Source organism: Gracilinanus agilis, chromosome 5 (assembly GCF_016433145.1).
Source record: "Gracilinanus agilis isolate LMUSP501 chromosome 5, AgileGrace, whole genome shotgun sequence".
Classification (NCBI taxonomy): Eukaryota; Metazoa; Chordata; class Mammalia; order Didelphimorphia; family Didelphidae; genus Gracilinanus; species Gracilinanus agilis.
This window is the reverse complement of record NC_058134.1, coordinates 300,966,114-300,981,975: the sequence shown is the minus strand read 5'-3', so window position 1 is coordinate 300,981,975 and position 15,862 is coordinate 300,966,114. Positions and strand designations below refer to the sequence as shown.

At 45.7% G+C, this 15,862-nt stretch overlaps 1 protein-coding gene across 1 annotated transcript in view; it reads right to left on the bottom strand.

The window, feature by feature from the left end:
- Nucleotides 1-15,862, bottom strand: part of TBC1D22A (TBC1 domain family member 22A) — a 346,099-nt gene that overhangs the window by 151,056 nt on the left and 179,181 nt on the right. Inside the window, exon 11 of the mRNA XM_044678628.1 lies at nt 6,282-6,357. Within this exon, the coding sequence (XP_044534563.1) occupies nt 6,282-6,357 (76 nt within the window). The remainder of the gene's footprint in view (nt 1-6,281; nt 6,358-15,862) is intronic.

The window sequence follows — 15,862 nt, the reverse complement described above, 5'->3', positions numbered from 1 at the left end:
GAGTCTTTAGTCCAGCAACACCCTGAAGCATAGCTTCCCTCTATGACTACTGAACAAACAATCAGCACAGTCATGCACAGTCCTGTTTGAATACTTGTTTTGATGAGTGCTTCATCAGCTGATGAAATGGATTATGCCACTTGGGGACAGCATAGAATGTCACCAGTTTTCCATACTGAGAGCTCAAACCTGCTTCTGCCCCCAAATCCAAGAACTTGTCATCTTGAGCTAGAGGGAGCCTAGGACCAATCATTCTGATGCTGTACTACAAGTGAGCACCCAGAGGTCCTGGGTTCTACAGGCCCCAGGGTTCTTCCTGCAACTCAGAGAAGTGAGAATGTGAGGCTGGGATGTCTAAGGAGGAAAACGCCCAGGGGACTTCCCCAAAAGAATAGGATTTCATCTATTTTACCTCAATAGCAATTACCTGGTTCTTTGGCCAGTTATGATGTAAGGTTGTCAGAAATGAGATCCCTTTATCACTTGCCATGTTGGGGTCAGCTATTCTAATGACTAATGAGGATGAGGCTGGAGGAAACATGGGCTTGATGACTTTTCACTGTCGAATCCTGAGCAGGTCTCAGCCCTGAGTTGAATCTCTGATCTATTCCTTTGGTCTTGAACAGCTTACCTGATAGCTGGAATAAAAATATTTTCACTCATGTGGTCATAAACTGGAATCTAGTTTACCAGCTGTAACTGAATCTCATCTCGAAAGCATAAGTCAATTTGGGCTTTATAATTTAGCCCAGACAGCCTTCAGAGAAATTTCATTAAAATCACATTTCACCTGAATTTTAAAAAAGGAAAGGATGGGAAGGGAAGGGAAAGAGAGTAGAGGCTCTAGGACTGGCTGGGCCCAGGCACACATGCCAGCAAGTTGGGTTTATTTTTGCACAAAGCTTCAGCCTCTGCCCTGGGGGCTGGGGATAGGGTTCCTTTTTCACTCCCTCCATTGTATGAACAAATAGTAGAATTAGACCTCTAAGTGCCTATCCTTCTACTTAAGGCAGTCCCATATTTAGGAGAGATTTCTCTTACTAGAGAGCTCTGCTCTATGGCCCAGTTGCTCTGGAACCTTGGCACTACCCCCATTCTACTACACCTAGCTCCAGCCTGGCAGTCAGTCCATTTAAATAGCTTACACCACCCACCCCTGCCTGGCTGTCAGCACCGGACAACCTTGCTCAGGTGCATTGGGCCACTTTGGGCTGTGCTTAGTGATGTTCCAGTAGCATAAAGCATACAGGGCTGAGAGTCATATTATCACCTTCGCCTACTGTGATCTTGACCAGACTTCCTCTCTCTGAGTCTCAATTTGCTCATCTATTTGCTCACCATTAATGCAGTTAATCTAATCTACTCCTCACAGAGAACTGGTGAGGAATGGAGGGGTGAGCTAGCACTGGCATCATCAATGACCACAGCCTCCCATGAGCAGAAGACCCTCCCTGCAGCCTGGTCCCAGCCAACCAACCCCAAACTATATGTTAAAGAGTTGCCCACACGGAGTCTGCTCCTGAGTTGAGTGGAGTGGAGGGAGGGTCTCCAACATGCATCAGCATCACTCTGGTCCTCCTCCTCCTTTTCCCAGTCTGGAATGCCCTGCCCTTCTCCTCTCCTCCCCACCACCCACTGAACTCTACTTACTCATCCTTCTAAATCCTTCTTCAGGACAAACTTTTCCACAAACTCTTGCCCAACCATCATCCCCACAACCTCCATCTAATCTGACCCCTTCTCTGCATATAGGTTTCTGGCCTTGTGTTTTATCCTCAAAGGTACCTGGCACATACAATCCTGGGTGGTCAATAAATGCCTATGAATTGATTAATCTTTTAAGCAGGAAGTGATGAAGTCCTGAAGAGGAGTGCTGGCCACAGAAACAAGACAAGAGGCTCAGAGAATGAAAAACTTAGGGGCAGAAACAATATCTGCAAAGGAGCAGGATCTGGGGGGCTGAAGGGCAACACCTGTTGGTAGCCTCAAGGCCTGGAAGGAATTTACAAGAGGAGAAGTTTGGGCAAAGATACTGAGCCCTGTTTCTGACAGGTTATTTTTGAGGTTGTACTTGCAATGTGAAATGGCTCAAGGATGGTTTATGATTCATAACTAGAGTGCAGGAATAAGCCTAGGACAGGCTATAAAGAGCTGGAGTTCATCTACTATAGAAGGAGGATAACTATGCCCAGAGGAGCTGAGGAGGTAACCAAGAAACACGACTTAGAGAACAAAGAGGACAGACAAGTACCCAGGACAGAGCCTTGGAGTGAGGAGGAGACTGAGGACCAATGGTGAGGGAGATGGGAAAAGAGGGATGGAAACCCATAGAAGAAATGGGAGTCCCCAGGGTCAAAGGCAGATTATATAAAGGGAAAGGAAGGCTGGTGGGGTCACTCACAGAAAAAAGGAAAGATGGGGAAAAGATCATGAAATATGGTTTGGGCAGTGGCAGTCTAGGATAGCTCCAGGCATCCTGGGGATGCTGTACAGCAGCTGGCACAAGTGAAATTTGGAGGAGAGTCTAGGGCAGACCAAGTCCATCAGGAATCAACTATCTGCCTGGAAATGATTCTTGAACCCCCAGAAGCTGATGAGATCCCCAGTGGAGTTTTGGAAATGAAGAGAGCAACCAGAAAAGAGCCCTGGGACCCCTCAGCTCCTTCTTATTAACCATGGCTCTCTTTATCATTCTTATCACCATCAGCATCATTATGTTCAAAGTTTCATGGGAATCAGAGCTGATTAAGGCTCTTGTTAGTTTTCCGAATACCCACCAACAATATGAACAATATTTCCACCAGAACCATCAGATATGGACCAGCAAGGGTCCATAGAAACAAATTGTGAGACAAAGAGAGGAGGAAAGAGGAATCCATTTGGGATTCCCATCAATATCTGTCATTGTTCCTCTCTTAACAACTTGGCAAATTAGATGGCTTTGAGATGGAACCTCAGGATTCCTTTAATTTGCTTTTCTCTAATTAGATAAACTATAAATAATAGTTTGCTAACTTGGATTAGCAAACTCCCTGTTTATAATTGTTTATGCATGGGGAAATGGCTCCCATTCTAAGCCTTCTTTTCTCCAAACTTCTTCCTTGTAGGGCTTACATCCCCACTGCCTCCAGGCCTCTCTCCATGCCAGGTCATCTTCCTCTGGAGGATGAACAACAAGTTCATGGCTTTCTTAAGACTGCATACGACAACGTCGGAGTTGAATAAGTACTATTAGCCCTCTATGGTGGGCAGCCTAGGCCTGCCGTCTCATTTGGTGGGCAAAAAACCTCTCCTACCTTTTCTGCACCATTGCTGCTGCCTACTTACATTATTCTCCTCATCAAAATACATCCGGCTGCTGACTTTTAAACCCATTTTAAAATTGTTTCACCTATAAAAAAGCAATGTCTTTATCTATAAAGCACAGTCCCATTGATGATTCCTGATAAAAAATAGAGACGACTGGTGAAACCTCGCAGGTCCATGCCCTCTCCCATGCAGGGATCTCATGAATAGTACCTTCTGGGCTGCCATCTTGGATGTCTGCCTCGTATGTAATACATCTCAGCCATCATTGCACTTAGTGTTGAAAGAGACAAACAGAAGGTTTAGTCTAACTTCCTTTTACTAAGGGAGTAACGGAGGTCTCAACAGGGAAAATAACTTACCTGAGGTCACAAAAACATGGAACAAAGTCAGGTTTAGAACCCAGGCCCCTCCATCTTTCCATCTAATGCATCATCTGAACAATTCCATTCTCAGAATCCAATAATCCTAGACCTCAGACCCAAAAGAAATGCCTTGTTCAAGCTGGACATAAGTAATGAATGCTCTTTAGGAAATCTCTAGTGAGGGAAAGAACACTGAGCCTCACTTCCAGGATCATCAAGGACAAGGCACTTGCTCTCTCTAGAAGGAACCCAACCCTCTGCCAGAACCTTCCAGTGTTCAGAGAAACACCCTGATGGGGAGCCAGAGGTGACTTTCTGTCCTCCTACCAATGCAAGGAAATAGTCCAATCACTCTTGAGCCCAGGGAAACTTTTCAGCTATTTGATGATGGTAGTAATCTTCTAATCCAAGTCTTGGCTTATCCAGACCAAACTTTCATATGACCTGGCTTCATTGTGGATTACTATACTAATCATCTCCCATATTATTTATCATCAGTGTCTTCAAACACAGTACCCATAACTAGACCCAAAATCATCAGGGGAATGAGACGGGGAGAGGAAGGACAGAGTCTAAGCAGGGCAAAGGCCCCTTGGGATTCTCACCAATGTAGTCTAGTTCTGGACGCAAGGAGACTAAGCTCACACTGGCCTCTCTGCCCCCCACCATTCTAAAATGAAGGGGCCCAAAATCTTCTATCATCAGGGCCAGAAGGGCCTACTACTGCCCTGACTGGATAGTGGAAGAAACAAAGATGCTAAGAGAGAAGTAGCTGCTAAAGGCCATCCATTGAATGAATAAGGGAGCCAGAATAGAAACCCAGAACTCTAGACCTGTGTTGGCAAACCTATGGCACATGTGCCAGAGGGGGCTGCTTCCCTCCCCCTCTCCATCAAGCCTGAGGACATTTCTCAGGTCACCCGCCCAGCAGCCCAATGAGAGTGCTTCCTCCTTCCCCTGTCTGGGGTAAGGAGGCAACTCACACGCAGCTTGAGGGTAGTCTAAAAGATTCGCCATCACTGCTCTAGACCCAGCCACCTGGAGCCCAGCTTTTTCCCTTCTAACATTGTACAAAATGTGCCATGTAAAATACATAGAACAAAAGAGACAGCTGCTCTGAAACTCTATTTTCAATTAACTTCACAGGATTCCAAGATTCTAGAGAAACTGTTGTTAGGGAAGAGATACAAGATTCATATAAGGAAAACTTTCTGTTTGAAATGAATGAAAAGTGTGAAAACATGAACAGAGTCTTCCACAGCTGTGCTGCCCAGATTCACCAACCCACTGGCTCAGAGACCAGATGGAAGAGCCAGCTCAGACTCCGTAGGCAGAGCCTTAAGGGAGAGCCCCTGGGCTGAATGTCTAGCACTGAAAGACCAAACTGAGGGGATCCTGGGTGTGCCTTCAAGAGACAAAAGGCCCTCTAGCAGCATTTAGGCTGTGGCAGAATTGGAGCCAATCTAAGAGCCTAGGAGTCCAAAGATCTGGGTGCAAATACTGTGAGAAACAAATGAAAGCATTTTGGCAAAGCCAGCTGTGACTATGAAGAACAAGCCCACTGTTTTCTTCTATGGACTAATGGCATACATGTATGTAAGCAGACATGTGTGTGTGGATGGGTGTGTGTATGTGCATATATGTATGTGTGTGTGCATGGGAAGATGTATTGTGGCATGAGTATGCACATGTATGTTTAAAAACCTCCTTTCTTCAACTCCCCACCCCTCAAGAGGTCCACAGCCAGTATCTCTTGGCGTATACCCCATGAAAATCCCATGTTTTGATGGATAGCTTCCAGCATGAACTATGAAATCCTTTGCCCCAAGCACATAAAGACACTCCAAAAATAGAACTTTTCTCCATGATCTCTATGAAGACCAGCTGGGGTCACCAAGAGAGGCTCAGTTCTGCTCTGCGACCCTTTGCTAATGCTCCATTCATTAATTCCACCAAGTACCCAGAGAATATGCTTCAAGTAGGCAAGCATTATCTCTCCCATCTCATTTAATTAAACTCTGCTATTGCAGAATGACAGTCAGCACTTCATGGGGGAATGATTTTAAGGAGGAAGGTAGAGAGTGTTTCAAAGCATCCTCCTTAAATCTGGAAAGTATCATCGGAAATGACCCCGCCACACACTGTAATTTATCTATAATATTAAAGATGTTATTTCCAGACGTGGTAATTAATTGGAATCCACAGAGAAATTATTCTGACATCCTTGATAGCAAAATGATGCACCAAGGCACCAGAGAGGGTTAAAGGACTGCACGAACCCTCACTGGGCCTCTGGAATGGCCCCTCTCTCTGACCCTAATACAAATTAACTATGGCCCGGGTGAGCACCCATTCCCATCATGCACAGAGATGGCCACTGAATTTCGATTATCTGGTTTAATTCAAAGGAATGAGAGCAGCCCATGCTTGGGCAGCTCTGCATTCAATCCTAGGCCACAGTACCAGGGTGGAGGGAGGAGCAGGGCACCATTTATTCCCTGTCATGGTGGGTAACAGAGCTGAGATGGGTGCAGTGAGGCAAACAGGGTCTTAGATGAACAGCAGACAATTTCTTGAAAAGAGCAGGCAGGGCTCAGTAGGTGTACTTACCATCAATTCGGCCGACAAGTTCCTCCAACATGCGCACTTTCATTTGGATGCCAGGCTGGGCAAAGGTGTAGTTATCCTAAAATAAGAGCCCAGAAAAAAATCATCAAGACATATCCAAGACAAGGCACACTGCCTTTCATTCCCATTAACTGGATGTGAAAACTGAGGCTGGCATTAAGTTACTGAACAGGAAGCCAAGATTGAAACTCAATCTTCAGTCTCCCAGTGGTATCATTTATTCCCTCCAAAGCCAGAAGAAGAAAGGCAGAAGATGTGACTACCATGACAATAGCTATTCATGAAAGGAAAAGGATAAAAATGTCCCTGGACCCTATTACAGCTTGTGAGGGCTACAAATGTTAAAAGAAAACCAGAAACCATGACAGTCTTCAGCAATGGAAAGACCAACATCCCTACATTGCAATGAAGGCCTCAGCTACCTCGTAACTTTTCCACGAACAGACAAGAGCACAGAACTGGGAACAACGAGAGAAAGGGGATGGGCCTCTGGACCCCCAGACTTAGAGGATCTTGGTGATATGGGATCTGATTAGCCATGGAGAAAGAGATGGCAAATGTTTCTATTGAGACTGAATGACCAGAGAAAGCTATCAGAAACCAGAGGAGTGAAAAGCTTTCTTCAACAGACTACTTTGGAGAAGTACTTCTCCAGCCTACCCCAGGATAGAGTCCCAGAAAAAGAGAAGCTCAGGGTCAAGAGGCAAAGGCTCTCAGGGGCAAGCACAAACACACTTCCCAAAGGAGGGACATCCTGAGGGAGAGGAATATCAAATTCTCACAAAGAACCATCCTCCAAGAATGGAGTTACTATGATCTCACCAGGATGGGGTCCAACAACAGTGCTCCAAGTGGCAGACCCTTGCCACAGAGAACATCAGAGTGGGGGGGTAGAGAACCCAAGAATTTGAGACTTCAGAGAGAGACAGAGAACATCAGAGTCAGAGCAGGGGAAGAGAACCCAAGAATATGAAATGTTAGCACAAGAGAAGAGAGAACAGCAGAGTATATGTGGGGATGGGAGGGAGAACCCAAGAATGTGACCTGTCAGAGGGGAACAGAGAATCCAAGAATGTGAAATGTCAGAGGTGGAGAGAGATAATCTAAGAATATGATGTCAGATGAGGAGGAGAACCTGAAAACATGACTTGTCAGGGAGGGAAGGAAAGAACCTGAGAATGTGAAATGTCAGAGTGAGAGGGAAGAACAAGAACATTGGGAAAGAGAACCCAACATGCCAGGGAAAGGAAGAGAACATGAGAACATAACATGTCAGGAATGAGGAGAACCCAAGAACATGAAACATCAGGGCAGGGGAGAGAAAAAAAGCCGGGAAAAGGGCCTTAGAACAAAGGCGTCACTCCATAGTGTGCTGGAGGCCAATGTATGTGAAGGGACAGAAACAGCTGAGGCTAAAAGGAGATGATGGTGCCTGATTGTGAAAGGGGTGCTGATATGCTCTAACAAAGCCTTTAACATATATATCAGCAGATCAGGATCAGACTCTGAGTCTGCTAATCCTGCTTCTACTCCAAGGACCCCAACACCTAATCATAAGAGGCCTTGATGTTGCCTGCAAATGAGAGGATGGAGCAGAAGCTCCTGTAGGTACCTTCTGGCTCTCCATAAAGGACCCTCTGAAGAACAAAGGAAGGCGCCTGAGAACATCAAGTTCAATCAACTCACTTTACAAATGAGGAACCTGAGACTCAGAAAGGAAGCTGGGTGGTGAATGGGTAGAATGAGAAAAATCTCAAATCCCACCTCAGTCCAAGGCTAGCCAGGAGGCCCTGGGCAGAGAACAGAACTGTACTGTGTCTCTGTTTCCTTGTCTGTAAGATGAGGAATGATCTCCATGGCCTCTCAGAATCTCATAGCCAGTTCTCAATCAATACTCCCAGGATCTCCAGGCTCTGGCTTCAAGTACCCAAGGGCTATGACGGGATAAGAGATGAAACGGTTCTGTTTCACCAAAAAGTAAAGACTCTGAACCAATGGATGGATGTTGAACAAAGGAAAATTTCAAATGGATGGGAGGAAAAATTTAATTAAAAAAAAAAAGTGCAGCCCCAAGGTAGGACAAGCAGTCTCTGAGGGACAGGATTTCTTCCTCTCAGGAGGTCTCTCAGTGTGGCCATTTGATGGAAGACACTGGAGGCAAAATCCCTGTATAGGCAGAAGTTGGAAAAGATGCTCTCCAATGTCCATCCCCTAAGAAACAATGAAGACTCCCAAAGGACCATGGAGAGGCATGATGCAGGGGATGGATATGTGCAATGAGGGGGCAACTTAAAGGAATGTCTCTTCAGGATGTTGGGTTGGAGCCCCAAGGGTGATGGTAGGACAAACACGAGCTGGCATGGCTAGCATGAAATCAGCATCAGTGGTGAGAGAACTCATCTGGCCAGTGAAAAGGGAGACCATAACATCCTATACTGAGCTCCAATTTGAGAGTTGTTTTCATTAAGGAAGAAAAATACATTTCTCCCCTCCAAGTAGATGAAGTGATGTGCCTAAAACTCTGCAAAGCAGCTGAGGAAGGCTGAGACCTAGAGTCAAGGGGGAGAATAGGGGCGAGAGGGGGGAATCTCATTGACTCCCTTAGTTGTCATCTCAGGTTCAGTAAATGACAAGTAAAAGAAGCTGCTCAGGGGGGAGGGGGGAAGGCTTGGTGGCTCAGAGGCTAGAGAGCCAGGTCTGGAGTTGGGAAGACCCGAGTTCAAATGCAGTCTCAAGTACTTCCTGTCTGTGAAACCTTGAGCAAGTCACTTAACCCCTATTGCTTAGCCTCATGTTGATGAACCCATGGCATGCATACCTCCATGTGCCAGAGAAGGCTGCTCAGTTCCCTGTCTCCACAGCACCTGAGGACATCTCTCCCATCACCTGCCCCTCTGCACAGCAGCACAATGTGAGCACTTCCTTCCTCTCCAATCTGGGATAATACAGGGGGCTCACAGGTGGCTTGAGGGTGCAGTTTGGGCATGCTGTCTCCTTTTATTTATTTTATTTATTTTTTAAACCCTTATCTTCCATTCGAATCAATACCATGTATTGGTTCCAAGGCAGAAGAGTGGTGGGGCTAGGCAATGGGGGATTAAGTGACTTGCCCAGGGTCACACAGCTAGGAAGTGTCTGAGGCCAGATTTCAACCTAGGACCTCCCATCTCTAGGCCTGTCTTTCAATCCACTGAATCACCCAGCTGCCCTGGGAACATCATATGTAAAAGGTTCACCATCAGTGGCCTAGTCCTTGCCACTCTTCTGTCTTAGAACTGATACTAAGACAGAGGGAAAGAATTTTAAAAAGAAAAAGCAACTGCTGGCTGTAATAGCCCTCAAAGGGACCCCAGCAACAACAGGGGAAATACTTGGCTATCAAACAACTCAAGAGGCACACTAATGGAATCTTGATGAATAAACCCCGGTAGCCACCCAAAAAGGGTAGGGACTCCTAAGCCCAAGCCTGGGCACTACACAATGTGGGCCCCAAAACCTAACTGCCAATCTCTCCTTTCCATGTCCCCCTAGAAACAGCAAATGACAGGTGTGCCCCCATTTTCAGGCAATTCGGGATGTTTAGATTTCATTCTAGACAACAGATAACCCAGGGGAAACCTATACCAGTGGCAAAGGGGAGAGAATCATCTGAGACAGCATGAGGGCAAAGTGCCCCAGACTTTGAAAAGTACCATTTGTGTGTACTTCATGGAATCCCACAATTTAGATAGACTTGGATGTGCCCTGAGGGCTCCCAGGCCAATGAAGATATGAATGAAACCCCCACTGGAACATACCCCAGAAGAACTCTGCAAAGAACTTTACTGCTTCTCCCTCCAACTTCCAATCAGAGTGGAGAGGGTGATGAGGGTGCTGAGATCAGGGTAAACATGGTGAAGTGATAGTGAACTTAGGTGGCTCCAGGATCTCCCAGGTGTGAGTGTGCCCTCCAATGACAGCCCTGGCCCTGCTCCAACACCCCTTTCTGTGTCTCTTGTCTAAAGCTTTTCCTAAGCCCTTCCTGGGCTGGGGATGGAATCCCCCATGTCTCTGGGCATCAGGCAGAGCTCCTGGTAGTCTACAACATATTCTGCCATTATCACTGGTTTCTCTTACATAACCAGGAGACATGTCTTCTGAATGACTACAGAGCTCATTTAGAACATCCTATGATGTGATCAATTCCAACTAATGAATCCACTGACTGACTGGCTGACTGATAAAGAACTTGTTCAGAGTATGCTGTGTGTAATCACAGTGTTGAGTTCTAGGGATACCAACACAAACATGCAAATAGCATCTGCCCTCAAGAAGTTCCTGGTCTAAACATACAAAGAGGAGCCCAGCTGGTAGGACTCTGGGTTCTAGGCTCCTACTTCTACCTTTCCTAGGGTTTATTCTCAAACATGAGTATAAACATCCCAGAGCTCCCAAGATAACCAAAGGCTTTCTCCTTTCCTTCCTCTCAAGGCCTGCCATTGCCTTGCTTGATGCCACTAACTCTAGGACGAGACGATGGAGCGTGAACAACATGAGAATGATATCAGAAATGGGCACGTGGTCAGAAGCATTCCAGCACCACTTCCAGCCTGGAAGGTGGGGCTTGGACCTAAGGAGCTAATGACATTAAAGCAAGCCATGCTCCTAACATCTTGGGTCGATAGGCCCTGGGGACATTAAGGCCACGCACAGCCAAACATTCCCTCTACCCTGACCAATACAAGCCAGCATGCCATAGCACATCATTGGTCATAAGCTCTGAAGATGCTGGCAATGATGCCAATGATCTTTCTCTGAATGCTTTGAAATGTTTTAGATTTAGAAATGCTTTTCTAATTTTCTACAGAGCAGGGGTAACTGCATAAAAACAGGCCTAGAGAACCTCAACTAGATAGTATATGATATCAGAAAAATCTGGGGAACCTGATGCATCGAGTGAGGTTGGTGAGTAGCTAATGAGTCAAAGTTGTGGCAGGGCAGTCCAGTAAACAAGTCCGTTCTCATATTAATAAAGATGCAGCATTTGGAATGAGGTAAGTGATGGGCTTCTTAACAACATATGGAGTACCTGTTCATATCTGCGTGCCACACTTTAGGAGAAATCTTGACAAAGTATCCAAGAGGGGAAGCAGAATGGTAAGGGCATCGGGAACCATGTGCTACAAGAATTAGTTGATAGATTCTGGTAGTGAAGATGTTTAACTTGGAGAAGAGAAAACTCTAAGAGGACAAAAGACTTCAATTATTTGAAAAGTAACCCTGTGGTAAAAGATTAGGCATGTCATGCTTGGCTATATAGATGGTAAAACCTGCAGCAAACATGCAGAGACATTTCTTTCCTCATATCAGGAATACCGTAAGGAAAATGGTTCTAGTGTTCCAGACTGCCTTAAGAGATAGTTTCTTATAAAGGGAGAACTTCAAAGTGAGGCAGGTGGACCATATGGAGCTGTTGCAAGGGGACTCCTGTTTCATGGACAGGCTGGACTTAGGTGACAGTGGAGGCCTCCTCCAACTCTAAGATTCTCTGCTCTGACTTATGATTCTCAACATTCCCTTCCTCTGTTATGATGTGTTCCAAAAAAACATGGTCACTTTCTCCCAAGGTTCCCATCATCCACTCTACCAACCAGTTCTTGGAATTAAAAGATGTCTCCCAGCAGAAAAGAAAAACAGAAAACAAATGATGACAGGCAACAGTTTCTTCCTTCTCAAAGAAGCTGTCTTGCTAAGAAATGAATCTTTGAACAGCCACAGTGATGTTGGAGTAAGCAAATATGCAAGCCGTAATTCAAGAAGTAATGGCCTGTGGACAAGCTGTAGGAGACTTCATTAGCGAAATGTGAACTCTGGCAAGGGGACAATGACAAGCCCCAACAAAGCCTGGGAAGAAAGGCCTCCCATTCTCAGAGGCCCCCATCTCTAGAGACTTGACCAGAACCAGGATTAGAGAGGAAGGATCCTGATGTAACCTTTCATCTGGAAGAGTTCAGCTGCCTCCTACTGGGCTGGGTGGTGTCCACAGCTTAAACCAGTGACTGCTGCCAACATCTCCTGGCTGAAAGCAATTTATATTAAAGGAATAACTGAATCACCTAAAATCTCTGTTTGACTTTCATGATCTAATTTGCTTCACTAAAAACAACAATAACAACAAAATCTTGAGATGAATCCCAGACGCATTAAAATGGCAGAGTATAGAAAAGCAATAAAAAAAAATTACACCCATTTTTTGTAAAAATTAAAGCTCTGTCCTGAAATCTCACAGTGCACTTTAAAGAAAAAATTTCCCTTCTGACCCTGGGCCTTCTGTATTGATTTGTATTGCTAACTTTCCGGTAAGCACCACCAAAGTGCCATCTATCACACATTACTGATGACCCCTTAGGAAGCAAGGGTCCCGAGGGAGCCACAAGCAGTCGATTTCCACTTACAGCAAAAGTAGCTAAAACAGGAGAAAAATGCCCACCTGGAGAAACAGAGGGAAATGCAGTAGGAAGAAGGATAGTCATTAAAGGAAGTAAAAGATTGGAGGCAGGGAGAAATGACAGCAAGGATCTTGCCTCCCCCCACCTTAAAAATTAACCTTATTTCAATAAAAATCATAAAACGGAAATCAAATGTTCTCACTAATGAGAAAAGAAAGCCGGGTGCTTTGTCACCAGCAACATAGGCCATCACTCTTGCCAGTGCTGCCTTACTGGAGCCCAAAAGAGACAGGAATGTCTGTCCACTCCCAGCTGGCCCATTCCTTTTTATGACCCCACACCTGGAAAAGGAGTTCTTGCAAAATAACAATCATTCATTTGTTCAACCACTGAGGCTATATTAAGTGCTTGCTCATGGCAAGGAACTATGCTGGACACCGTACAGTCACAATCCAGTGCAGGGATGAGCCACCCAGAGTAGAGGATTTAAAAGTTGGATGCGGGGGTGGGGGGTGGGGAGTTCATATAGCACCTACTATGTGCTCATGTGCACACACTCTCTCTACATATCATATGTATATATATTGCTCATACACACATGTATAACACTGTGCTAAGCACTTTATTTTTTAAGTCTTACTTTCTGTCTTAGTAATAATAACTCTAAGACAGAAGGGCAAGGGCTAGCCAGTGATGGTGAGCCTTTTAGAGATTGAATGCTCAAACGGCAACCCTCACGCTGCATGTGAGCCCCCACCTTACCCCAGACAGGGGAGGGAGGAAGCGCTCCCATCAGACTGCTGGGCAGAGAGGTGGGTGATGAGAGAAATGTCCTCAGACTCGTGTGGAGAGGGGGAAGGGGAGCAGCCCCCACTGGAACGCATGCCACAGGTTCATCAACATGGGGCTAGGCAATGGGAGTTGGGTGACTTACCCAGCACCACACAGCTAAGAAGTATCTGAGGGCAGATTTGAATCCAGGTCCTCTGGACTCCAAGCCTGGGCGCACTGTGCTAACTAGCTGCCCCTAAGCACTTTTTAAAAATATGATCTCATTTGAAGGAACTACAGAAGTCATCTAGTTCAACACCAAACTAAACCAGAAACAACAGACCATTATTAAATGCCAACTAAATAAAGGCACTGAGAAAATATAAAAACAAGCCCAAAAAAACCAGTCCCTACCTTTGGGGAAATGGCATTCTACTTAAGGAGGTGGGGGATCTTATGAATAAATACAAGAGAATCTGAAGGTGAATCAGGAAGGCTTCCTATAGGAGGAGGGATCTGAGCTACACAATGAAGAACGCTGAGAATGCTGAGAAAGAGGCAGCATTCTAGGGACCAAGCCCAGGAGAATGAATTGTGAGTTTGGGGAAAAATAAGTGCTCTAGACTGGCTGGACTACAGGACAATGAAGGGGACTGATAGGAAATAATTATGAAGCAAAATAGGTGCCAACTAAATCAAGTACACAAATATGACTGTTTTATCCTGGGACGACAGGGAGTCAGTAAAGGTTTTTAAATGAGGGATTCCAGCCTGCTCTTCGGGACGGCTATTTTGGCAGCAGGACAGGGAACAGGATAGCTCAGAATATCAGTGATGGTAAAATCAACAAGCCATAGTCAACATCGAGGTAAGACTCCCAGGATCCCCATCTACCTTTTCAGACCCCTGATTAGCAGAAAGCTCTTCTTATGCTGAAGCCACACTGGCTTCATTCAACCTGCGCCCTCACAGAGGCAGCAGAACGATAAAGCAAACCTGTCCTCCCTGTGAGCCTCCAAACACTAGAGGATATTCATCACCCTCTCTCCCCCCCCAAGTTTAAATATCTGCAGTTCCTTTACCGGATGTCCCATGGCATGGCCCCACCTTGGTTAGCCTCCCCAGGATCCTCAGTATCCACACAGATCCCCAATTCCTCCATGCAGGAGGACGGCCACTTCTCTCATTCCAGAGGGATCAGCATTTCATTGATACACACTTCACCACATTTCCATTCTGTGTCTGCCTGGCAAGGGTGGCACCAGGCACTTCTTCTATTTTCTATAAGTGTGGAAACAATTCTCTAAATATAGGAGAACAGATGGAGAATCAAAGATTCCATTAAGTGAATAAGATTCTAAATTCCTACTTTTGAAAACCCAGTCCCAGGGCCTTTATTTGATTTTTCTTTTCATGTATAAAAAGTGACATTACATATCAACTTCCACGTGAGGATTTGTGATTCCAGAGTGATCCCGAGTTACTAAAACCAACACAGAAAATGGAGACAAATGATCTCAAATTAAAAGAGAGACACTGGCAATAACTTGGGTATGGAGGCAAGAAAGCATCCCCAGGGCTCTTCCCCTTCCTACAAGAGATGGAAATACTCCGCCAGAGAGTAAATAAAATTCCCACGGGGGCAGCACCAGCTCTGCTATTTTGGAGGTCTCAAAGCCAGGAGGGCAGACAAAGCTCAAGACTGAGCCATTCCCCAATGGCTAGACAAAGCAAAGGCCAATAATACCTCCCCTCCCTGCACTGGCTTTGTCCCAAAGTGGGAATCAAAAGAGCTTGGCCAACACCACCCCTTAGCACTCCAAAGGCTCACAGAGTTGCACTTTTTGTCTGGCAAGGCTGCTTAAAGGTCACCAGTTCAAACTCTGCAGTCTACAAATAAGGAAAAGGGGCTAGAAAAATCCAGTGACTTACTCCAAGTCACAGAGGGGCTGAGAGCCAGAGCCAGAGACAGGATTGAAACACAACTCCTTGAATCTCTCCAAAGTCTAGAGCATTCTACAGGTCGATGGGCTTCCTGCCAGCTCTTGGGCCCAAGGTCAGTGGTTTCACCTCTAAGACAGAGGCCATGATCTCTACCCACCTAAACTCATTGGGCTGCAATTCCCTGCAGGCAGGAATCATGATAGACTTGAATGTGGCCAGAGCTAAACACACCAAAAGGGCCCAGTAAAAGTGCTTCCTCCATGAACTGAGTTAAAAAGCACCTTCATGACGACAAAGAGCAGTCACAGGAGAACCAAGAGGTGGTCAGCATCAGTGACCTTCTTGCTAGACCCCAAGCTGACCCTTACCACCCACTCTACCTAGCTTTTCCTTTCCCACAAAGCCCAGAAAGGGACCACA